General features: G+C 57.7%; 1 protein-coding gene across 1 annotated transcript; it reads right to left on the bottom strand.

Annotated features, from left to right (window-relative positions):
• Position 1: 1 nt before the first annotated feature.
• Positions 2-25,163, bottom strand: LOC141936874 (uncharacterized). Its single transcript, XM_074854216.1, has 18 exons — positions 24,760-25,163; positions 23,416-23,705; positions 22,134-22,672; positions 19,848-20,424; positions 17,724-18,042; positions 16,369-16,673; positions 14,518-14,794; positions 12,931-13,230; positions 11,604-11,880; positions 6,367-6,618; positions 5,296-5,560; positions 3,404-3,796; positions 1,547-1,939; positions 1,263-1,376; positions 903-990; positions 487-606; positions 220-231; positions 2-113 (listed from the first exon to the last, which is right to left on the bottom strand). Exons 1-18 carry the CDS (start codon positions 25,161-25,163, stop codon positions 2-4), a joined length of 5,037 nt encoding a protein of 1,678 aa, XP_074710317.1.
• Positions 25,164-25,240: the final 77 nt, after the last annotated feature.

Below are 25,240 nucleotides of genomic sequence, written 5' to 3'. Positions count from 1 at the left end.
TCTAGAACTTCTTCCGCACCACCTGGGGTGCTTGTCCTGGCTCCAGCTGGGTGCTCTTTTTGCCTGCTGGAGAAAGACAAAGCCATTTGTTGTGGTTTGAGCCCATGGGGCAACTGAGCAGAACCCAGCCATTCTGTCACCCCTTGCCCCAGGGCTGGGAAGGAGAAGAGGAAGCAAAAGGCTCTGGAATGCAGATAAGAGCAGGGAGGGGTGGCTCACCTGTTAAGGATTCTGGCAAAAAGAACATCACTTTATTGAAAACACTAAGAGAAACAACACTTAACAGACAGAATGGGACAGTGAGAAGTGTTAGCACATCTTAAAGCCCTCCCCACACCCCTCCCTTCTCCCTGGCTCAGTTTTGTTCCCCATCTCTCTACCTCCTCCCCTGAGCAGTGCAGGGGCAGGGGATGGTGGGTGCAGTCAGTCCACCCCTTCTTCCTTCAGAGGCGGGGGCAACTTCTCCCCATTCTGCCCCTGCCCCACATGGCTCCTCTCTCCTCCACAAACATTCCCCGGTGTTGAGTCTGTCCCATGTGCTGCAGCCGTTCCCGGGCTGCTCCCATGTGGGTCACCCCCATGTGTTTCAGTCCTCCCAGCGTTGGACTACAACAGCAGGGGCTTCTTCTCCCCTCAGAGTCTCGGCCTCCTTTACACGCAGCCGCCTGCTCCGCTGTGGAGGCCTCCCCAGGCTACAGGTGGGACTCTGCTCCCCTGGTGACCTCCAATGTTGCAGAGGGTCAGCCCTGTCCTCTCACCACGGGATACAGGGGGGCTCTGCTCCGGCACCTCCTCCCTTCCTCTCCCCTTCCTTCCACAGACCTTAGTGTTCGCAGACATGTCCTTCTCCTAACTCCTCCTCAATGTCCCCAAAACCCTTCCCATTTTCCCTCCTTAAATACGTTATCGCAGAGGCGCAGCCATTGTGGATAATTAGCTCGGCCTTGGCCAGAGGCGGGTCCCACTTGGAGGCAGCGGAGCTTTGAGCAGCTTCTCACAGGGGCCATCGCTGTAGCTCCGTCACCCACTGCCAAACCCCACCCCCCACCACACAAACCCAGCACAGCATTGCCCCAACGGGACCTCCCCAGCCAAGGATGGAGGGGAAACCCCAGTATCTGCTGAGGTAATGCAAGCTGGGAAGAATCCCCTCCGCCAGGAGGGGATTTGCAGTGGTGGAGGATGGGTGCAGAGAGGCCTCCGCGTCCACAGACACACCTGGGAAATGTCCTTGGAGGCCATTTGCTATTGCCAGGACTGACTCAGGAAACCCCCTGCAGCAAGGAGGTTCTTCCAGGGCAGCTCCATTCCTTGGAGGTCTCCAGTCCAACCTCCTGCTCCCAGCAGGACCATCCCCACCGCTAGTTCAACCCAACCTGGGGACAGAGCAAATCCATCCCCAGGGCCATCTCCCAGCCCAGCACTGCTGCCACGCTGGGAGCGGGAGTCCCAGCACAGCCCCACCACGTGCTTCTCCAGGCCATCCCCACCCACAGCTCCACCAGGGACTGCGACATCTCATGCTAAACCCCCCCTAAGGACTCACCATTGTGAAGGGCTTGCTGATGCCTCCTGCGGTGATAAGTCTGCTGGAAGCTCTTCCCGCAGTGGGAGCAGGGGTACGGTCTCTCTCCTGTGTGCATGCGTTTGTGCTTAATGAGGTCTGACGAACAGGAGACGCGTTTCCCACAGATGGTGCAGAGATACGGCTTCTCCTTGGTGTGTGTCCTCTGGTGACTCCGGAGGCCGCGTTTCAGTCTGAAGCCCCTCCCACAATCCAAGCACTTGAAGGGCTTCTCTCCTGTGTGGATCCGTTGGTGTTCCTGCAGCTTGCACCTGAAGGAGAAGACCTTCCCACAGTGCTCACACTTGTGCTCCTTCCCTTTGGAGCTTCTCTGTGGTTGGGTTGTGTCTTCCTGAGGGTCTTCACCATACGTCCCTTTGAAAGAGCATTTTCGGGGTCTTCTTGGTGCGTGGCTCCCTTGTGTATCATCTGGCTGCCGTTGGCCATCGTGCTCCACGTCCACCGTGGGGCTCTGGGGTTCCTCTTCAGGCCCTTGCAGCATCCCCCTCTGCTCTTCCCTGGGCTGGCACTGCTCCTCCTTCTGCTTGTCTGTCCCAGCCCCTGTGGGGAGACCAAGGGGGCTCAGTTGGTGGCTCTTAAGGCACATGAAGAGCAGCCACCTACTCCATGTCTCTGCCTGCTCAGCTCCCTCCCTTCCCTTCTCCTCCTTCTCACACCACACATGGTCTTGCCTGTTAGCGCCATGTTGTGCTTTGAGCCCCGAGGGCACCTGAGCCCCACCCAGACCCTCCCTCCCTCCTTCCTTCCTCCTCAGGGGGAGGACTCCTCACACTCCTCCCCTGCTCTGGCGTGGGCTCCCTCCCACGGGAGACAGTCCTCCACGATCTTCCTCCCACGTGGGTCCCTCCCAGGGGCTCTGGGGAGGCATCTGTTACCTCGTGGCTCTCCATGGGTACAGGGCAGTCTCTGCTCCAGAGCACCTCCCCCCTCCGATCGTCCTTCCTCACCCTCGCTGTTTGCAGAGGTATTTCCCTCCCACCCACCTTCTCTTCCTCGTTCCCCCCAGCTTCCCCTTCTTAAATACCTTGTCCCAGACGCGCAGTCGCAGTCACTAATTGGCTGGGCCTTGGCCAGGGGCGGGTCCGACTTGGAGCCCGGGCAGCTTTGAGCATCTTCTCCCAGGAGCCCCCCCTGTAGCCCCCTCCCCCGCTCCCAACCCCTCCACACACAAACCAGCACAACAGGGTGCAGCCGGGTGGGTGCTGAGCCCCGGGCAGGGGGTGCTGAGCACCCTGAGAGGCACAAGCAGGTACCTGCCTGTACCCTGCCCGCTGTTCACAAGGATGTAAGGAGATGGGAGAAGTGTACAAGGGTCCATGGCTCTGTGTGTCTGTGTCCATGTGTCCTCTCCTTCCTTGTGCTCAGCTTCCATCCCTCCCACTCCTCCATCCTTACTCCCCTCCATCGTTCTACCTCCTCACCTACACCCCTCCACCTTCTTCAACCTGGACCAGCTCTCATTCTTGCTCTCCAATTTCACCCCCCAAAACTCCCCCCACCCCGTGGTAGGGCCAGGGATGGAGATGGGTTGGGTCGGGATGGGGCAGGGTTGGGCTGTTGGCTGCTCCCACCTGCTGGGGGTGAACCCGGGAAGGGGAAAAGAAGAAAAATCAAGGAAACCTGTGGGTGGAGGTAAAAATAGTTCAATAGCAGGAGACAGACAGGAAAAATGCAAAGGCCATCACTGACCCCCACTATGGGGGGATGGATGCCCAGCCAGTTCCTGACTAACCACCCCCCCCCGCCCCCAACCCACTTTCCTGCATTTTATGGCTGAGAACGACATGATATGGGAATAAATGTCCACTGAACGCTCACCCTTGTGAAGAGTCTGCTGATGCCTCTTGCGGTTATAACTCTGATGGAACCTCTTCTTGCGGCGCGAGGAGGGGTTCAGTGTCTTAACCTTGTGCATCCGTTGGTGTCTGATGTAGCTCGAGTACCATGAGAAGCGTCTCCAACATGTGGTGCAGACATAGGGCTGCTCCTTGGTGTGTATCCTCTGGTGACACAGTAAGGTCAATCTCTGTGTGAAGCTCTTCCCACAGTCCTGGCACTGGAAGGGCTTCTCACCCCTATGGATCCATTGGTGACGGCTCAGGTTGCTCGCAGTACTGTAGACCTTCCTACAGTCCTTACACTTGTACTTCTTCCTTCTGGAGGTTATCCATGGTTGGGTTGTGTCTTCTTGAGGGTCTTCACCATACGTCCCTTTGAAAGAGCATTTTCGGGGTCTTCTTGGTGCGTGGCTCCCTTGCGTATCATCTGGCTGCTGTTGGCCATCGTGCTCCACGTCCACCGTGGGGCTCTGGGGCTCCTCTTCGGGCCCTTGCAGCATCCCCCTCTGCTCTTCCCTGGGCTGGCACTGCTCCTCCTTCTGCTTGTCTGTCCCAGCCCCTGTGGGGAGACCAAAGGGGCTCAGTTGGGGGCTCTTAAGGCACATGAAGAGCAGCCACCTACTCCATGTCTCTGCCTGCTCGGCTCCCTCCCTTCCCTTCTCCTCCTTCTCACACCCCACATGGCCTTGCCCGTTAGCGCCATGTTGTGCTTTGAGCCCCGAGGCCACCTGAGCCCAATCCAGACCCTTACTCCCTTCTTCCTCCTCAGGGGGAGGACTCCTCACACTCCTCCCCTGCTCCGGCGTGGGCTCCCTCCCACGGGAGACAGTCCTCCACGATCTTCCTCCCACGAGGGTCCCTCCCAGGGGCTCTGGGGGGGCATCTGCTCCTCCGTGGGTCTCCACGGGTGCAGGGCAGTCTCTGCTCCGTCGCACCTCCCCCCTCGTGCCGTCCCTCCTCACCATTGATGTTTGCAGAGCTATTTCCCTCCCACCACCTGTTTCCTCGTCCTCCCTCCAGTTTCCCCTGTTTAAATACCTTGTCCCAGTGGTGGGGCCACCGTCGCTAATTGGCTCGGCCTTGGCCAGAGCCAAGTCCAGCTTGGAGCCGGAGGAGCTTTGAGCATCTTCTCCCAGGAGCCCCCCCTGTAGCCCCCTCCCCCGCTCCCAACCCCTCCACACACAAACCAGCACAACAGGGTGCAGCCGGGTGGGTGCTGAGCCCCGGGCAGGGGGTGCTGAGCACCCGAGAGGCAGCAGCGGGTACCTGCCCGTACCCTGTGTATGGTTTACAAGTAAGTAAGGACATGGGGGTACAGGTGTACAGGTGCCCATGGCTCTGTGTTTTTGTGTTTGTGTGTGTGTGTGTGTGTGTCCTCTTCCTACTCGACCTCATCCTGCATCCCTCCCCCTCCTCCATGTTACTTCTTCTCATCCAGCCCTCTACCTCCTCCTCCCCCATACATCCTCCTTGTGCAACCTGGACCCGCGCCCACCCTTGGTCCCCACTTTCACCCCCCAAAACTCCACCCAACCCAGGAAGAGCTGGGGATGGAGATGGGGCAGGTCAGGATGGGGGAGGGTTCGGCCTTTGGCTGCTCCCACCTGCTGGGGGTGAACCCGGGAAGGGGAAAATAAGAGGAAAAATGAGAAAACCTGTAGATGGACCAAAAATTGTTTGCTAGGAGAGAGACAGAGACGAGGACACAGAGTGACAGAAAGGAGGAGACATCCAAAGGGCATCACTCACCCCTGCCCATGGGGAGATGGATGCTCAGCCAGTTCCTGACCAACCCCCACCCCAAACCCCCTTCCCTGCATTTTATGGCTGAGAACAACGTGATATGGCATTAAAACTCCACTGAACACTCACCAACATGCACAGCTCGCTGATGCCTCTTGAGATTATAACTCTGATGGAACCTCTTCCCGCAGTGGGAGCAGGGGTACCGTCTCTCCCCTGTGTGGACGTGTTGGTGTTTCGTGAGGCTCGAATTAATGGAGAAGCATTTCCCACACGTGGTGCAGACAAAGGGCTTCTCCTTGGTGTGTATCTTCTGGTGACACAAGAGGATCGATCTCTGTGTAAAGCTCTTCCCACAATCCTGGCACTTGAAGGTCTTCTCACCCCTGTGGATCTGTTGGTGACAGCTCAGATTGCTCCGAGATGTGAAGACCTTGCCACAGTGCTCACACTTGTACTGTTCCTTCTCTCTGGGGCTGCTCTGTGGTTGGGTTGTGTCTTCCTGAGAGTCTTCAGCGTACGTCCCTTTGAATGAGCATTTTCGGGGTTCCCTCAGTCTGTGGCTCCCTTGCGTATCATCTGGCTGCTGTTGGCCATCGTGCTCCACGTCCACCGTGGGGCTCTGGGGCTCCTCTTCGGGCCATTGCAGCATCCCCCTCTGCTCTTCCCTGGGCTGGCACTGCTCCTCCTTCTGCTTGTCTGTCCCAGCCCCTGTGGGGAGACCAAAGGGGCTCAGTTGGGGGCTCTTAAGGCACATGAAGAGCAGCCACCTACTCCATGTCTCTGCCTGCTCGGCTCCCTCCTTCTCCACTCTTCTCTCTAATTTCATCCCCCCGTAACACCCCACCCCCTGGGATGGCCGGTGATGGAGATGGGGCAGGTCAGGATGGGGCAGGGTTGGGCTGTTGGCTGCTCCCACCTGCTGGGGGTGAACCCGGGAAGGGGAAAAGAAGAGGAAAAATGAGAAAACCTCTAGATGGACCAAAAATTGTTTGCTAGGAGAGAGACAGAGACGAGGACACAGAGTGACAGAAAGGAGGAGACATCCAAAGGGCATCACTCACCCCTGCCCATGGGGAGATGGATGCTCAGCCAGTTCCTGACCAACCCCCACCCCAAACCCCCTTCCCTGCATTTTATGGCTGAGAACAACGTGATATGGCATTAAAACTCCACTGAACACTCACCAACGTGCACAGCTCGCTGATGCCTCTTGAGGTTATAACTCTGATGGAACCTCTTCCCGCAGTGGGAGCAGGGGTACCGTCTCTCCCCTGTGTGGACGTGTTGGTGTTTCGTGAGGCTCGAATTAATGGAGAAGCATTTCCCACACGTGGTGCAGACAAAGGGCTTCTCCTTGGTGTGTATCTTCTGGTGACACAAGAGGATCGATCTCTGTGTAAAGCTCTTCCCACAATCCTGGCACTTGAAGGTCTTCTCACCCCTGTGGATCTGTTGGTGACAGCTCAGATTGCTCCGAGATGTGAAGACCTTGCCACAGTGCTCACACTTGTACTGTTCCTTCTCTCTGGGGCTGCTCTGTGGTTGGGTTGTGTCTTCCTGAGAGTCTTCAGCGTACGTCCCTTTGAACGAGCATTTTCGGGGTTCCCTCAGTCTGTGGCTCCCTTGCGTATCATCTGGCTGCTGTTGGCCATCGTGCTCCACGTCCACCGTGGGGCTCTGGGGCTCCTCTTCGGGCCCTTGCAGCATCCCCCTCTGCTCTTCCCTGGGCTGGCACTGCTCCTCCTTCTGCTTGTCTGTCCCAGCCCCTGTGGGGAGACCAAAGGGGCTCAGTTGGGGGCTCTTAAGGCACATGAAGAGCAGCCACCTACTCCATGTCTCTGCCTGCTCGGCTCCCTCCTTCTCCACTCTTCTCTCTAATTTCATCCCCCCGTAACACCCCACCCCCTGGGATGGCCGGTGATGGAGATGGGGCAGGTCAGGATGGGGCAGGGTTGGCTGTTGGCTGCTCCCACCTGCTGGGGGTGAACCCGGGAAGGGGAAAAGAAGAGGAAAAATGAGAAAACCTCTAGATGGACCAAAAATTGTTTGCTAGGAGAGAGACAGAGACGAGGACACAGAGTGACAGAAAGGAGGAGACATCCAAAGGGCATCACTCAGCCCTGCCCATGGGGAGATGGATGCTCAGCCAGTTCCTGACCAACCCCCACCCCAAACCCCCTTCCCTGCATTTTATGGCTGAGAACAATGTGATATGGCATTAAAACTCCAATGAACACTCACCAACGTGCACAGTTTGCTGATGCCTCTTGAGGTTATAACTCTGCTGGAAGCTCTTCCCGCAGTGCGAGCAGGTGTACGGTTTATCTGCCATGTGGATGCGTTGGTGTTTCATGAGGCTCGAGCGCCAGGAGAAGCGTTTCCCACACGTGGTGCAGACATAGGGCGTCTCCTTGGTGCGTGTCCTCTGGTTAGGCTGAAGGACCCATAACCATGTGAAGCTCTTCCCACATTCCTGGCACTTGAAGGGCTTCTCTCCAGTGTGGATCCATTGGTGAGAGGTCAGGCTGCTCTCCCAGGGGAAGACCTTCCCACAGTCCTTATCCTTGTGCTGCTTCCCTCTGGAGTTACTCCGTGGTTGGGTTGTGTCTTCTTGAGAGTCTTCAGCGTACGTCCCTTTGAAAGAGCATTTTCGGGGTGTTCTTGGTCCATGGCTCCCTTGCGTATCATCTGGCTGCTGTTGGCCATCGTGCTCCACGTCCACCGTGGGGCTCTGGGGCTCCTCTTCGGGCCCTTGCAGCATCCCCCTCTGCTCTTCCCTGGGCTGGCACTGCTCCTCCTTCTGCTTGTCTGTCCCAGCCCCTGTGGGGAGACCAAAGGGGCTCAGTTGGGGGCTCTAAAGGCACATGAAGAACAGCCACCTACTCCATGTCTCTGCCTGCTCGGCTCCCTCCCTTCCCTTCTCCTCCTTCTCACACCCCTCATGGCCTCCCCCGTGGGTCTCCATGGGTGCAGGGCAGTCTCTGCTCCAGAGCACCTCCCCCCTCCTGCCGTCCTTCCTCACCCTCGCTGTTTGCAGAGGTATTTCCCTCCCACCCTCCTACTCTTCCTCCTCCTCTTTCTCCTCCTCCTCCCAGCTTTCCCTGTTTAAATCCCTTATCTCAGACCACGACGCCGTCGCTAATTGGCTCGGCCTTGGCCAGGGGCGGGTCCGAATTCCTGGAGCCCGGGGAGCTTTGAGCATCTTCTCCCAGGAGCCCCCCCTGTAGCCCCCTCCCCCGCTCCCAACCCCTCCACACACAAACCAGCAAAACAGGGTGCAGCCGGGTGGATGCTGAGCCCCGGGCAGGGGGTGCTGAGCACCCCGAGAGGCTGCAGCAGGACCTGCCTGTACCCTGCCTGTACCCAGCCTGTACCCTGCCTGCGGGACAGGCAAGGGGGGGACACCCAGGAGTGCTGCGGGTTATGGGGGGCGGCTGGACGTGGATTCTCCATCCCTCAGGGAAATCCCTGCAGGGAAGGGGGGGCTGTGCGGGCAGAATACCCCCCCCCCGCCCCAGGATTATCTGGGTGTGCACAGGTGTGGAAGGAGATGGGGGTGCGACCGCCCGCGTGCCCATGGTTCTGTCTGTGTGTGTCCCCTCTTCCTGCCCCTCGCCCTCCCCCTCCTTTGTCCTCCCCTTCCCCCATCCCTCCTCCTTCTTCACCCCAGACCAGCGCCCGCCCTTGTTCCCCACATTCACACACACCCCCCGCAAACCTCACCCCACCCCGCAGGACCAGGGATGTGATGTCTTCAGGAAATTCTCTGCTCTGCTCGTTCCGAACTCGGGAATAGACCAATGCCAGGGTCAGTCGCTGCTTGAAGAGTGTTGGGACAAAGGAAGGGACCAGGGGCTAAGGGGTGAGTCACCCCAGCTTTGCATAACCAAGGGATGTCTGGCTAACGACTCTGCCCTGGAGGGGGGAGAGAAGTGTGAGCAGAGGGGAACATCCTGCCCCAGAGGGCAGAGAGGCTGGAGGAGTCTCTGAGAAGCAGGATGAGATAGGGCCAGGAATAGCTCTTGGGTTGGGTTGGGTCATCTGCCTGGTTGCGTCCCCCCTCCCCATCTCTTGTGCATCCCCCAAATCTATTCACTCTTCAACGAACAGGACACAAATCTGAAACCCATTATGAGCAAAATCCACTTTATTTGATAGAAACTTCAAAAAAAAAAGAGAGGTGTTTCTTTGATTTCCTGTAAGGGACGTACACACCCCCTGGGTCTGTGTGTATCCATCTACGTCTGTGTGCACCTACGTAACGACAGGAGCATCCCATACGCTCCATTTTGATTGCAGGGTCCTGGATGAGTTTTGCTTCCTCCAAACCACCCAAGATTTTTGCCGTGGTTTCCCCCGGTGCCCACGGGCACCTTCTCCAAGTGGGACCCCTGATGGACAAGACACCCGGTGCCCACACTGAATGACTTCCCGCAGAACAGGCACGTGTGGGAGCTCTCCTGGGCGTGGATCGGCTGGTGCCTGGCGAGGTGGGAGCTGGTCCAGAAGGTTTTCTGGCATTGCTGGCAGCGGTTGGGCATCTCCCCGGGGTGGATCCGCTGGTGCAAGATGAGTGTTTGCTTCTGAGTAAAGGATTCCCCACAGTCAGAGCAGGAAGAAGGTTTCTCTCCAGTGTGGGTCCTCCGATGCGTGGAAAGGCTCGAGCTGTGGCTGAAGCACTCCCCACACTCCAGGCACTTGTCCGGTCTCTCTCCCTTATGGACCCTGTGGAGGGAGATGAGGCTGGAGAAGTCCTTGAAGATCTTCCCACACTCGGGGCATTTATAGATCCCCTCTTGGTGCGGGCCACCGGCTTGCTCATGGCCGCATGGGTGTTCTTCACGCCATCCCCTTGTCCCGTCGGTGTCTACTCCTCTTTGCTCTAGATCTTTCCCACCACCTGGGGTGCTTGTCCTGGCTCCAGCTGGGTACTCTTTTTGCCTGCTGGAGAAAGACAAAGCCATTTGTTGTGGTTTGAGCCCACAGGGCAACTGAGCAGAACCCAGCCATTCTGTCACCCCTTGCCCCAGGGCTGGGAAGGAAAAGAGGAAGCAAAAGGCTCTGGAATGCAGATAAGAGCAGGGAGGGGTGGCTCACCTGTTAAGGATTCTGGCAAAAAGAACATCACTTTATTGAAAACACTAAGAGAAACAACACTTAACAGACAGAATGGGACAGTGAGAAGTGTTAGCACATCTTAAAGCCCTCCCCACACCCCTCCCTTCTCCCTGGCTCAGTTTTGTTCCCCATCTCTCTACCTCCTCCCCTGAGCAGTGCAGGGGCAGAGGAGGGGGGTGCTGTCAGTCCACCCCTTCTTCCTTCAGAGGCGGGGGCGACTCGTCTTCATTTTGCCCCTGCCCCACATGGCTCCTCTCTCCTCCACAAACATTCCCCGGTGTTGAGTCTGTCCCATGTGCTGTAGCCGTTCCCCGGCTGCTCTGACATGGGTCACCCCACGTGTTTCTGTCCTCCCAGCGTTGGACTACAACAGCAGGGGCTTCTTCTCCCCTCAGAGTCTCGGCCTCCTTTACACGCAGCCGCCTGCTCCGCTGTGGAGGCCTCCCCAGGCTACAGGTGGGACTCTGCTCCCCTGGTGACCTCCAAGGTTGCAGAGGGGCAGCACTGTCCTCTCACCACGGGATACAGGGGGGCTCTGCTCCGGCACCTCCTCCCTTCCTCTCCCCTTCCTTCCACAGACCTTGGTGTTCGCAGACATGTCCTTCTCCTAACTCCTCCTCAATGTCCCCAAAACCCTTCCCATTTTCCCTCCTTAAATACGTTATCGCAGAGGCGCAGCCATCGCCGTTAATGAGCTCGGCCTTGGCCAGAGGCGGGTCCCACTTGGAGCCAGCGGAGCTTTGAGCAGCTTCTCACAGGGGCCATCGCTGTAGCTCCATCACCCACTGCCAAACCCCACCCCCCCCCGCCCCCCGCCACACAAACCCAGCACAGCATTGCCCCAACGGGACCTCCCCAGCCAAGGATGGAGGGGAAACCCCAGTATCTGCTGAGGTAATGCAAGCTGGGAAGACGCAGGAGGGGATTTGCAGTGGTGGAGGATGGGTGCAGAGGGGCTTCCGCATCCACAGACGAACCTGGGAAATGTCCTTGGAGGCCATTTGCTATCGCCAGGACTGACTCAGGAACTCCCCTGCAGCAAGGAGGTTCTTCCAGGGCAGCTCCATTCCTTGGAGGTCTCCAGTCCAACCTCCTGCTCCCAGCAGGTCCATCCCCACCGCTAGTTCAACCCAACCTGGGGACAGAGCAAATCCATCCCCAGGGCCATCTCCCAGCCCAGCACTGCTGCCACGCTGGGAGCAGGAGTCCCAGCACAGCCCCACCACGTGCTTCTCCAGGCCATCCCCACCCACAGCTCCACCAGGGACTGCGACATCTCACGCTAAACCCCCCAAGGACTCACCATTGTGAAGGGCTTGCTGATGCTTCTTGAGGTGATTACTCCGCTTGAAGCTCTTCCCACAGTGGGAGCAGGGGTACGGTCTCTCTCCTGTGTGGATGCGTTTGTGCTTAATGAGGTTTGAGGAACAGGAGACGCGTTTCCCACAGATGGTGCAGAGATATGGCTTCTCCTTGGTGTGTGTCCTCTGGTGACTCCGGAGGTTTCCTCTCATTGCAAAGCCCCTCCCACAATCCCAGCACTTGAAGGGCTTCTCTCCTGTGTGGATCCGTTGGTGTTGCTGCAGCTTGAACCTCCAAGTGAATACCCTGTCACAGTGCTCACACTTGAACTCCTCCTTCTCTGTGGAGCTGCTCTGTGGTTGGGTTGTGTCTTCTTGAGGGTCTTCAGCGTACGTCCCTTTGAAAGAGCATTTTCGGGGTCTTCTTGGTCGGTGCCTCACTTGCATATCATCTGGCTGCCGTTGGCCATCGTGCTCCACGTCCACCGTGGGGCTCTGGGGCTCCTCTTCGGGCCCTTGCAGCATCCCCCTCTGCTCTTCCCTGGGCTGGCACTGCTCCTCCTTCTGCTTGTCTGTCCCAGCCCCTGTGGGGAGACCAAAGGGGCTCAGTTGGGGGCTCTGAAGGCACATGAAGAGCAGCCACCTGCTCCAGCAGCTCCCACCAAGACCAGCACCACCCAGGACGGTGCTGCCAGCTGCTGGAGCCCTTGTGTGTGTGTGTGTGTGTGCAGGTACATGAAGGTGTGGGGGTGGTGTTTGTATGTGGGTTTACATCAGTGTCATTGTGTAGAAGCGTGTAAGGAGATGGGGGTGCAAGTGCATGGGTGCCCATGGCTGTGTGTATGTGTCCCCTGTTAGTGATACTCCTCATCCTCCTTCATCCTTCCTCTTCCTGCTGGTCCTCCTCCTCCATCCCTCCCACTTCTTCACCCTGCAACAGAGCCCACCCTTGGTCCCCAATTTGACACTCTCCAAAACTCCCCCCAGCCCCGGGAGGGCCAGGGATGGGATGGGGCAGGTCGCGATGGGGCAGGGTTGGGCTGTTGGCCGCTCCAACCGCTGGGGGTGAACCCGGGAAGGGGAAAAGAAGATAAAAGCAAGAAAACCCATGGGTTGAGATGAAAAATATATCAATAGGAAGAGAGAGATAGAGAGGAAAAATGCAAAGGCCCTGCCCATGGGGAGATGGATGCCCAGCCAGTTCCTGACTAAAATCTGGCCAACCAACACCCCCAAACCCCCTCCTCTCCATTTTATTGCTGAGCACGATGTGATACGAGTTTAAGCCTCAACTGAGGACTCACCATTGTGGAAGGATTTCTGATGCCTCCAGAGGTGATGCTTTACCCGGAAGCTCTTTGCGCAGTGCGAGCAAGGGTATGGGGTCTCTCCCGTGTGGATGCGTTGGTGATTGATGATGTTCGACCTAAAGGAGAAGCGTTTCCCAAACGTGGGGCAGAGAAAGTGCTTCTCCTTGGTGTGTGTCCTCTGGTGACTCCAGAGGCTTTTTCTCTGTGTGAAGCCCCTCCCACAATCCCAGCACTTGAAGGGCTTCTCTCCTGTGTGGATCCGTCGGTGACGGCTCAGGTTGCTCCCAAAAGTGAAGACCTTCCCACAGTCCTTACACTCATACATCTTCTCTCTAGAGCTACTCCATGGTTGGGTTGTGTCTTCTTGAGAGTCTTCAGCATATGTCCCTTTGAAAGAGCATTTTCGCGGTTTTCTTTGTCCGTGGCTCCCTTGGGTATCACCTGGGTGCCGTTGGCCATCGTGCCCCACGTCCACCGTGGGGCTCTGGGGCTCCTCTTCGGGCCCTTGCAGCATCCCCCTCTGCTCTTCCCTGGGCTGGCACTGCTCCTCCTTCTGCTTGTCTGTCCCAGACCCTGTGGGGAGACCAAAGGGGCTCAGCTGGGGGCTCTTAAGGCACATGAAGAGCAGCCACCTACTCCATGTCTCTGCCTGCTCGGCTCCCTCCCTTCCATTCTCCTCCTTCTCTCCCCTGTTAGCGCCATGTTGTGCTTTGAGCTCCAAGGGCACCTGAGCCCCACCCCGAAACTCCCTACCTCCTTCCTCCTCAGGAGGAGGACTCCTCACACTCCTCCCCTGCTCCGGCGTGGGCTCCCTCCCACGGGAGACAGTCCTCTCACCACGGGATAGAGGGGGGCTCTGCTCTGGCACCTCCTCCCTTCCTCTCCCCTTCCTTTCACAGACCTTGGTGTTCGCAGACATGTCCTTCTCCTAACTCCTCCTCAATATCCCCCAAAACCCTTCCCATTTACCCTCCTTAAATACGTTATCGCAGAGGCGCAGCCATCGTCGTTAATGAGCTCGGCCTTGGCCAGAGGCGGGTCCCACTTGGAGGCAGCGGAGCTTTGAGCAGCTTCTCACAGGGGCCATCGCTGTAGCTCCGTCACCCACTGCCAAACCCCCCCCCACCACACAAACTCAGCACAGCATTGCCCCAACGGGACCTCCCCAGCCAAGGATGGAGGGGAAACCCCAGTATCTGCTGGGGTAATGCAAGCTGGGAAGAATCCCCTCCGCCAGGAGGGGATTTGCAGTGGTGGAGGATGGGTGCAGAGAGGCCTCCGTGTCCACAGACAAACCTGGGAAATGTGCTTGGAGGCCATTTGCTATCGCCAAACTGACTCAGGAACCCCCCTGCAGCAAGGAGGTTCTTCCAGGGCAGCTCCATTCCTTGGAGGTCTCCAGTCCAACCTCCTGCTCCCAGCAGGACCATCCCCACTGCTAGTTCAACCCAACCTGGGGACAGAGCAAATCCATCCCCAGGGCCATCTCCCAGCCCAGCACTGCTGCCACGCTGGGAGCGGGAGTCCCAGCACAGCCCCACCACGTGCTTCTCCAGGCCATCCCCACCCACAGCTCCACCAGGGACTGCGACATCTCACGCTAAACCCCCCCTAAGGACTCACCATTGTGGATGGTTTGCTGATGCTTCTTGAGGTGATTACTCCGCTGGAAGCTCTTCCCACAGTGGGAGCAGGGGTACGGTCTCTCTCCTGTGTGGATGCGTTTGTGCTTAGTGACATTTGAGGAACAGGAGAAGCGTTTACCACAGATTGTGCAGAGAAAAGGCTTCTCCTTGGTGTGTGTCCTCTGGTGACTCCGGAGGTTTCCTCTCATTGCAAAGCCCCTCCCACAATCCCAGCACTTGTAGGGCTTCTCTCCTGTGTGGGTCCGTTGGTGTTCCTGCAGCGTGCACCTCCAAGTGAAGACCTTCCCACAGTGCTCACACTTGTGCTCCTTCCCTTTGGAGCTTCTCTGTCGTTGGGTTGTGTCTTCTTGAAGGTCTCCAGCACACGTCTCTTTGAAAGAGCATTTTTGGCGTTTTCTTGGTCCATGGCTCCCTTGTGTATCATCTGGCTGCTGTTGGCCATCGTGCTCCACGTCCACCGTGGGGCTCTGGGGCTCCTCTTCGGGCCATTGCAGCATCCCCCTCTGCTCTTCCCTGGGCTGGCACTGCTCCTCCTTCTGCTTGTCTGTCCCAGCCCCTGTGGGGAGACCAAAGGGGCTCAGCTGGGGGCTCTTAAGGCACATGAAGAGCAGCCACCTACTCCATGTCTCTGCCTGCTCGGCTCCCTCCCTTCCCTTCTCCTCCTTCTCACACCCCTCATGGCCTTGCCCGTTAGCGCCATGTTGTGCTTTGAGCCCCGAGGGCACCTGAGCCCCACCCAGACCCTCCCTCCCTTCTTCCTCCTCAGGGGGAGGACTCCTCACACTCCTCCCCTGCTCCGGGCGGGAGACAGTCCTCCACCGTCTTCCCCCCATGTGGGTCCCTCCCAGGGGCTCGGGGCGGGGCTTCCTCTCCCCCGTGGGTCTCCATGGGTGCAGGACAGTCTCTGCTCCAGAGCACCTCCCCCCTTTTGCCGCCATTCCTCACCCTTGCAGTTCGCAGAGGTATTTCCCTGCCACCCTCCTCTTCTTCCTCCTCCCAGCTTCCCATGTTTAAATACCTTGTCCCAGTGGTGGTCCCACCATCGCTAATTGGCTCAGCCTTGGCCAGAGCCAAGTCCAACTTGGAGCCCGGGGAGCTTTGAGCATCTTCTCCCAGGAGCACCCCCTGTAGCCCCCTCCCCCGCTCCCAATCCCTCCACACACAAATCAGCACAACAGGGTGCAGCCGGGTGGGTGCTGAGCCCGGGGCAGGGGGTGCTGAGCACCCCAAGAGGCGGCAGCAGGTACCTGCCTGTACCCTGCCTGCAGTTCACAAGGATGTAAGGAGATGGGAGAAGTGTACAAGTGTCCATGGCTCTGTGTGTCTGTGTCCATGTGTCCTCTCCTTCCTTGTGCTCAGCTTCCATCCCTCCCACTCCTCCATCCTTACTCTCCTCCATCGTTCTACCTCCTCACCTACACCCCTCCACCTTCTTCAACCTGGACCAGCTCCCATTCTTGCTCTCCAATTTCACCCCCACAAAACTCCCCCCACCCCCTGGGAGGGCCAGGGATGGAGATGGGTTGGGTCGGGATGGGGCAGGGTTGGGCTGTTGGCTGCTCCCACCTGCTGGGGGTGAACCCAGGAAGGGGAAAAGTAAAGCAAGAAAACCCGTGGGTGGAGGTAAAAATAGTTCAATAGCAGGAGACAGACAGGAAAAATGCAAAGGCCATCACTGACCCCCACTATGGGGGGATGGATGCCCAGCCAGTTCCTGACCAACCCCCATCCCCAAACCCCCTTCCCTGCATTTTATGGCTGAGAACGACATGATATGGGAATAATCCTCCACTGAGCACTCACCATTGTGCAGATTTTGCTGATGCCTCCTGAGGTGATCCCTCCGCTGGAAGCTCTTCCCGCAGTATGAGCAGGCGTGTGGTCCCTCTCCTGTGTGGGTGCCTTTGTGTTTGATGAGTTCTGCCCGTGACCTGAAGCATTTCCCACACATGGTGCAGATAAAGAGCTTCTCCTTGGTGTGTGTCTTCTGGTGATACAGGACACTCACACTCTGTGTAAAGCTCTTCCCGCAATCCCGGTGCTTGAAGGGCTTCTCTCCTCTGTGGATCCCTTGATGAAAGGTCAGACTGCTTCTGCAAGTGAAGACCTTCCCACAGTGCTCACACTTGAACTCCTCCTTCTCTCTGGAGCTGCTCTGTGGTTGGGTTGTGTCTTCTTGAGGGTCTTCAGCATAAGTCCCTTTGAAAGAGCATTTTCGGGGTCTTCTTGGTCGGTGCCTCACTTGCATATCATCTGGCTGCCGTTGGCCATCGTGCTCCACGTCCACCGTGGGGCTCTGGGGCTCCTCTTCGGGCCCTTGCAGCATCCCCCTCTGCTCTTCCCTGGGCTGGCACTGCTCCTCCTTCTGCTTGTCTGTCCCAGCCCCTGTGGGGAGACCAAAGGGGCTCAGTTGAGGGCTCTGAAGGCACATGAAGACCAGCCACCTGCTCCAGCAGCTCCCACCAAGACCAGCACCACCCAGGACGGTGCTGCCAGCTGCTGGAGCCCTTGTGTGTGTGTGTGTGTGTGCAGGTACATGAAGGTGTGGGGGTGGTGTTTGTATGTGGGTTTACATCAGTGTCATTGTGTAGAAGCGTGTAAGGAGATGGGGGTGCAAGTGTATGGGTGCCCATGGCTGTGTGTATGTGTCCCCTGTTAGTGATACTCCTCATCCTCCTTCATCCTTCCTCTTCCTGCTGGTCCTCCTCCTCCATCCCTCCCACTTCTTCACCCTGCAACAGAGCCCACCCTTGGTCCCCAATTTGACACTCTCCAAAACTCCCCCCAGCCCCGGGAGGGCCAGGGATGGGATGGGGCAGGTCGCGATGGGGCAGGGTTGGGCTGTTGGCCGCTCCAACCGCTGGGGGTGAACCCGGGAAGGGGAAAAGAAGATAAAAGCAAGAAAACCCATGGGTTGAGATGAAAAATATATCAATAGGAAGAGAGAGATAGAGAGGAAAAATGCAAAGGCCCTGCCCATGGGGAGATGGATGCCCAGCCAGTTCCTGACTAAAATCTGGCCAACCAACACCCCCAAACCCCCTCCTCTCCATTTTATTGCTGAGCACGATGTGATACGAGTTTAAGCCTCAACTGAGGACTCACCATTGTGGAAGGATTTCTGATGCCTCCAGAGGTGATGCTTTACCCGGAAGCTCTTTGTGCAGTGCGAGCAAGGGTATGGGGTCTCTCCCGTGTGGATGCGTTGGTGATTGATGATGTTCGACCTAAAGGAGAAGCGTTTCCCACACGTGGGGCAGGGAAAGGGCTTCTCCTTGGTGTGTGTCCTCTGGTGACGCAGGAGGTTTCCTCTCTGTGTGAAGCCCCTCCCACAATCCCAGCACTTGAAGGGCTTCTCTCCTGTGTGGGTCCGCTGATGTTCCTGCAGCTTGCTCCTGAAAGTGAAGACCTTCCCACAGGGCTCACATTTGTGCTCCATCCATCTTGAGGTTCTCTGTTGTTGGTTTGTGTTTTCTAGAGAGTCTTCAGCACACGCCCCTTGGAAAGATCGTTTTCGGGCTGTTCTTGGTGCGTGGCTCCCTTGGGTATCACCTGGGTGCCGTTGGCCATCGTGCTCCACGTCCACCGTGGGGCTCTGGGGCTCCTCTTCAGGCCCTTGCAGCATCCCCCTCTGCTCTTCCCTGGGCTGGCACTGCTCCTCCTTCTGCTTGTCTGTCCCAGCCCCTGTGGGGAGACCAAAGGGGCTCAGTTGGGGGCTCTTAAGGCACATGAAGAGCAGCCACCTACTCCATGTCTCTGCCTGCTCGGCTCCCTCCCTTCCCTTCTCCTCCTTCTCACACCACACATGGTCTTGCCTGTTAGCACCATGTTGTGCTTTGAGCCCCGAGGGCACCTGAGCCCCACCCAGCCCCTCTCTTGCTCCTTCCTCCTCAGGGGGAGGACTCCTCACACTCCTCCCCTGCTCCAGCGTGGGCTCCCTCCCACGGGACACAGTCCTCCACGATCTTCCTCCCACGTGGGTCCCTCCCAGGGACTCTGGGGAGGCATCTGTTACCTCGTGGGTCTCCACAGGTGCAGGGCAGTCTCTGCTCCAGAGCACCTCTCCCCTCCTGCCGTCCTTCCTCACCCTCGCTGTTTGCAGAGGTATTTCCCTCCCACTCTCCTTCTCTTCCTCGTTCCCCCCAGCTTCCCCTTCTTAAATACCTTCTCCCAGACGTGCAGTCGCAGTCGCTAATTCACTCGGCCTTGGCCAGGGGCGGGTCCGAATTCCTGGAGCCCGGGGAGCTTTGAGCATCTTCTCCCAGGAGCCCCCCCTGTAGCCCCCTCCCCCGCTCCCAACCCCTCCACACACAAACCAGCACAACAGGCTGCAGCCGGGTGGGTGCTGAGCCCCGGGCAGGGGGTGCTGAGCACCCCGAGAGGCGGCAGCAGGTACCTGCCTGTACCCTGCCTGTACCCTGCCCGCGGTACCAGCAAAGGGGGGGACACCCAGGAGTGCTGCGGGTTATGGGGGGCGGCTGGACGTGGATTCTCCATCCCTCAGGGAAATCCCTGCAGGGAAGGGGGGGCTGTGCGGACAGGATGCGACCCCCCCACCCCAGGATTATCTGGGTGTGCACAGGTGTGGAAGGAGATGGGGGTGCGAACGCCCGCGTGCCCATGGTTCTGTCTGTGTGTGTCCCCTCTTCCTGCCCCTCGCCCTCCCCCTCCTTTGTCCTCCCCTTCCCCCATCCCTCCTCCTTCTTCACCCCACACCAGCGCCCGCCCTTGTTCCCCACATTCACACAGACCCCCGCAAACCTCACCCCACCCCGCAGGACCAGGGATGTGATGTCTTCAGGAAATTCTCTGCTCTGCTCGTTCTGAACTCGGGAATAGACCAATGCCAGGGTCAGTCACTGCTTGAAGAGTGTTGGGAAAAAGGAAGGGACCAGGGGCTAAGGGGTGAGTCACCCCAGCTTTGCATAACCAAGGGATGTCTGGCTAACGACTCTGCCCTGGAGGGGGGAGAGAAGTGTGAGCAGAGGGGAACATCCTGCCCCAGAGGGCAGAGAGGCTGGAGGAGTCTCTGAGAAGCAGGATGAGATAGGGCCAGGAATAGCTCTTGGGTTGGGTTGGGTCATCTGCCTGGTTGCGTCCCCCCTCCCCATCTCTTGTGCATCCCCCAAATCTATTCACTCTTCAACGAACAGGACACAAATCTGAAACCAATTATGAGCCAAATCTATTTTATTTGATAGACACTTCAAAAAAAAAAAAGAGAGGTGTTTCTTCGATTTCCTGTAAGGGACGTACACACCCCCTGGGTCTGTGTGTATCCATCTACGTCTGTGTGCACCTACGTAACGACAGGAGCATCCCATACGCTCCATTTTGATTGCAGGGTCCTGGATGAGTTTTGCTTCCTCCAAAGAACCCAAGATTTTTGCCGTGGTTTCCCCCGGTGCCCACGGGCACCTTCTCCAAGTGGGACCCCTGATGGACAAGACACCCGGTGCCCACACTGAATGACTTCCCGCAGAACAGGCACGTGTGGGAGCTCTCCTGGACGTGGATACATTCGTGTGTGGCGAGGTGGGAGCTGGTCCAGAAGGTTTTCTGGCATTGCTGGCAGCAGTTGGGCATCTCCCCGGGGTGGATCCGCTGGTGCAAGATGAGTGTTTGCTTCTGAGTAAAGGATTCCCCACAGTCAGAGCAGGAAGAAGGTTTCTCTCCAGTGTGGGTCCTCCGATGCGTGGAAAGGCTTGAGCTGTGGCTGAAGCACTCCCCACACTCCAGGCACTTGTCCGGTCTCTCTCCCTTATGGACCCTGTGGAGGGAGATGAGGCTGGAGAAGTCCTTGAAGGTCTTCCCACAATCTGGGCACTTGTAGGGTCGTTCTCCCGTGTGATTTCTTTGGTGACGTCTCATGCTGTTACTCCAGCGGAAGATCTTCCCACACTCGGGGCATTTAGAGGTCCCCCGCTTGGTGCGGGCCACCGGATGGCTCGTGGCTGCATGGGTGTTCTTCACGCCATCCCTTTGTCCCGTCGCTATCTGCTCCTCTTTGCTCTAGAACTTCCCCACCACCTGGGGTGCTTGTCCTGGCTCCAGCTGGGTGCTCTTGGTGCCTGCTGGAGAAAGACAAAGCCATTTGTTGTGGTTTGAGCCCACGAGGCAACTGAGCAGAACCCAGCCATTCTGTCACCCCTTCCCCCAGGGCTGGGAAGGAGAAGAGGAAGCAAAAGGCTCTGGAATGCAGATAAGAGCAGGGAGGGGTGGCTCACCTGTTAAGGATTATGGCAAAAAGAACATCACTTTATTGAAAACACTAAGAGAAACAACACTTAACAGACAGAATGGGACAGTGAGAAGTGTTAGCACATCTTAAAGCCCTCCCCACACCCCTCCCTTCTCCCTGGCTCAGTTTTGTTCCCCATCTCTCTACCTCCTCCCCTGAGCAGTGCAGGGGCAGAGGAGGGGGGTGCAGTCAGTCCACCCCTTCTTCCTTCAGAGGCGGGGGCGACTCGTCTCCATTCTGCCCCTGCCCCACATGGCTCCTCTCTCCTCCACAAACATTCCCCGGTGTTGAGTCTGTCCCATGTGCTGTAGCCGTTCCCCGGCTGCTCTGACATGGGTCACCCCACGTGTTTCTGTCCTCCCAGCGTTGGACTACAACAGCAGGGGCTTCTTCTCCCCTCAGAGTCTCGGCCTCCTTTACACGCAGCCGCCTGCTCCGCTGTGGAGGCCTCCCCAGGCCGCAGGTGGGACTCTGCTCCCCTGGTGACCTCCAAGGTTGCAGAGGGGCAGCACTGTCCTCTCACCACGGGATACAGGGGGGCTCTGCTCCGGCACCTCCTCCCTTCCTCTCCCCTTCCTTCCACTAACCTTGGTGTTTGCAGAAATGTCCTTCTCCTAACTCCTCCTCAATGTCCCCAAAACCCTCCCCATTTTCCCTCCTTAAATACGTTATCGCAGAGGCGCAGCCATTGTGGATAATTAGCTCAGCCTTGGCCAGATGCGGGTCCCACTTGGAGGCAGCGGAGCTTTGAGCAGCTTCTCACAGGGGCCATCGCTGTAGCTCCGTTACCCACTGCCAACCCCCCCCCCGCCACACAAACTCAGCACAGCATTGCCCCAACGGGACCTCCCCAGCCAAGGATGGAGGGGAAACCCCAGTATCTGCTGGGGTAATGCAAGCTGGGAAGAATCCCCTCCGCCAGGAGGGGATTTGCAGTGGTGGAGGATGGGTGCAGAGAGGCCTCCGTGTCCACAGACAAACCTGGGAAATGTGCTTGGAGGCCATTTGCTATCGCCAAGACTGACTCAGGAACCCCCCTGCAGCAAGGAGGTTCTTCCAGGGCAGCTCCATTCCTTGGAGGTCTCCAGTCCAACCTCCTGCTCCCAGCAGGACCATCCCCACCGCTAGTTCAACCCAACCTGGGGACAGAGCAAATCCATCCCCAGGGCCATCTCCCAGCCCAGCACTGCTGCCACGCTGGGAGCGGGAGTCCCAGCACAGCCCCACCACGTGCTTCTCCAGGCCATCCCCACCCACAGTTCCACCAGGGCCTGGGACATCTCACGCTAAACCCCCCTAAGGACTCACCATTGTGGATGGTTTGCTGATGCCTCCTGAAGCTATGAAAATGGCGGAAGGTCTTCCCACAGTGCGAGCAGGCGTACGGTCTCTCTCCCGTGTGGATGCGTTTGTGGAGACGGAAGGTTGAGCTAAAGGAGAAACATTTCCCACATGTGGTGCAGAGATATGGCCTCTCCTTCGTGTGCGTCCTCTGGTGACTCTGGAGTTCCGAAGTTTGCCTGAAATTCTTCCCACAGTCCTGGCACTTGTAGGGCTTCTCTCCTGTGTGGATTCGTCGATGACGGCGCACGCTTCTCCCCGTGGTGAAGCCCTTCCCACACTCCTCACATTTGTGCTCCTTCCCTCTAGACCTTCTTGGTGGTTGGGTTGTGGCTTCTTGAGGGTCTTCAACATACGTCCCTTTGAAAGAGCATTTTCGGGGTTTTCTTGGTCTGTGGCTCCCTTGCGTATCATCTGGCTGCTGTTGGCCATCGTGCTCCATATCCACCGTGGGGCTCTGGGGCTCCTCTTCGGGCCCTTGCAGCATCCCCCTCTGCTCTTCCCTGGGCTGGCACTGCTCCTCCTTCTGCTTGTCTGTCCCAGCCCCTGTGGGGAGACCAAAGGGGCTCAGCTGGGGGCTCTTAAGGCACATGAAGAGCAGCCACCTACTCCAGCAGCTCCCACTCAGACCAGTACCACCCAGTATGGTGCTGCCAGGTGCTGGAGCCGTTCTAGCATTGGTGGGTGTGTAAATGCTCGGGGCCTGTGTCTGTGTGTGTGTGTGTGTGTGTGTGTGTGCAGGCACATGAAGGTGTGGGGGTTGTGTTTGTATGTGGGTTTGCATCAGTGTCAGTGTGTACAGGTGCCCATGGCTCTGTCTGTCTTTGTCCCCGCTTCCTCATACTTCTCATCCTCCTCCATCTTTCCTCTTCCTGCTCGTCCTTCTCCCCCATCCCTCCCACTCCTTCACCCTGCACCAGTGCCCAACCTTGGTCCACACTTTCACCTGAAAAAACTCCCCCCCACCCCACTTGAGGGCCGGGGATGGAGATGGGTCAGGTCAGGATGGGGCAGGGTTGGGCTGTTGGCTGCTCCCACCCGCTGGGGGTGAACCCGGGAAGGAGAAAAGAAGAAAAGCAGGAAACCCGTGGGTGGGGGTAAAAATAGTTCAATATAAGGAGACAGACAGGAAAAATGCAAAGGCCATCACTCACCCCTGCCCATGGAGAGATGGATGCCCAGACAGTTCCTGATCAAAATCTGGTCAACCACCACCCCCAAACACCCTCCTCTCTATTTTATTGCTGAGCAGGATGTGATATGCTATTAAGCCCCACCCAAGACCTCACCATTGTGTAGGAGTTTCCAGTGCCTGTTGAGGTGATACTTTCTCTGGAAGGTGTTCCCACACTCTGAACAGGTGTACGGTCTCTCTCCCGTGTGGGTGCGTTGGTGCTTGACAAGGTTCAAGCGCCATGCGAAGCGTTTCCCACACGTGCTGCAGGGAAAGGGCTTCTCCTTGGTGTGTGTCCTCTGGTGACGCCGGAGGTTTCCTCTCTGTGTGAAGCTCCTCCCACAATACCAGCACTTGTAGGGCTTCTCTCCTGTGTGGGTCCGTTGGTGTTCATCCAGCCTGCTCCTTAATGTGAAGACCTTCCCACAGTGCTCACACTTGTGCTCCTTCCCTCTAGAGTTTCTCGGTGGTTGGGTTGTGTCTTCTTGAGCGTCTTCAACATACGTCCCTTTGAAAGAGCATTTTCGGCGTCTCCTTGGTCTGTGGCTCCCTTGCGTATCATCTGGCTGCTGTTGGCCATCGTGCTCGACGTCCACCGTGGGGCTCTGGGGCTCCTCTTCGGGTCCTTGCAGCATCCCCCTCTGCTCTTCCCTGGGCTGGCACTGCTCCTCCTTCTGCTTGTCTGTCCCAGCCCCTGTGGGGAGAACAAAGGGGCTCAGCTGGGGGCTCTTAAGGCACATGAAGAGCAGCCACCTACTCCAGCAGCTCCCACTCAGACCAGTACCACCCAGTATGATGCTGCCAGCTGCCAGAGCCCTTCTAGCATTGGTGGGTGTGTAAATGCTCGGGGGCTGTGTGTGTGTGTGTGTGCAGGCACATGAAGGTGTGGGGGTTGTGTTTGTATGTGGGTTTGCATCAGTGTCAGTGTGTACAGGTGCCCATGGCTCTGTCTGTCTTTGTCCCCGCTTCCTCATACTTCTCATCCTCCTCCATCTTTCCTCTTCCTGCTCGTCCTTCTCCCCCATCCCTCCCACTCCTTCACCCTGCACCAGTGCCCAACCTTGGTCCACACTTTCACCTGAAAAAACTGCCCCCCGCTCCACTTGAGGGCCGGGGATGGAGATGGGTCAGGTCAGGATGGGGCAGGGTTGGGCTGTTGGCTGCTCCCACCCGCTGGGGGTGAACCCGGGAAGGAGAAAAGAAGAAAAGCAGGAAACCCGTGGGTGGAGGTAAAAATAGTTCAATATAAGGAGACAGACAGGAAAAATGCAAAGGCCATCACTCACCCCTGCCCATGGAGAGATGGATGCCCAGACAGTTCCTGATCAAAATCTGGTCAACCACCACCCCCAAACCCCCTCCTCTCTATTTTATTGCTGAGCAGGATGTGATATGCTATTAAGCCCCACCCAAGACCTCACCATTGTGTAGGAGTTTCCAGTGCCTGTTGAGGTGATACTTTCTCTGGAAGGTGTTCCCACACTCTGAGCAGGTGTACGGTCTCTCTCCCGTGTGGGTGCGTTGGTGCTTGACAAGGATCGAGTGCCACGCGAAGCGTTTCCCAAACGTGGTGGAGGGAAAGGGCTTCTGCTTGGTGTGTGTCCTCTGGTGACGCCGGAGGTTTCCTCTCTGTGTGAAGCTCCTCCCACAATCCCAGCACTTGTAGGGCTTCTCTCCAGTGTGGGTCCGTAAGTGACGGTTCAGGGTGCCTCTACAGACGAAGACCTTACCACAGTGCTCACACTTGGGCTTTTTCTCTCTGGAGCTACTCCGTGGTTGAGTTGAGGCTTCCTGAGGGTCTTCAACATACGTCCCTTTGAAAGAGCATTTTCGGGGTCTTCTTGTTCCATGGCTCCCTTGCATATCATCTGGCTGCCGTTGGCCATCGTGCTCCACGTCCACCGTGGGGCTCTGGGGCTCCTCTTCGGGCCCTTGCAGCA

Source organism: Strix uralensis, chromosome 35 (assembly GCF_047716275.1).
Source record: "Strix uralensis isolate ZFMK-TIS-50842 chromosome 35, bStrUra1, whole genome shotgun sequence".
Taxonomy (NCBI): Eukaryota; Metazoa; Chordata; class Aves; order Strigiformes; family Strigidae; genus Strix; species Strix uralensis.
This window is presented reverse-complemented; position numbering and strand designations above follow the sequence as displayed.

Bases quoted from the DNA above. Each gene is read 5' to 3' on its own strand.
- LOC141936874 (XM_074854216.1), bottom strand. From the start codon at position 25,163: ATGCAAGGGAGCCATGGAACAAGAAGACCCCGAAAATGCTCTTTCAAA. The intron at 20,425-22,133 runs TTTCATAGCTTC...ATCTTCCGCTGG, and splicing joins GTGGGAAGACCTTCCGCCAT to AGTAACAGCATGAGACGTCA. The intron at 1,377-1,546 runs GTGAGTCCTTAG...CTCTGTCCCCAG, and splicing joins TCAGCAAGCCCTTCACAATG to GTTGGGTTGAACTAGCGGTG.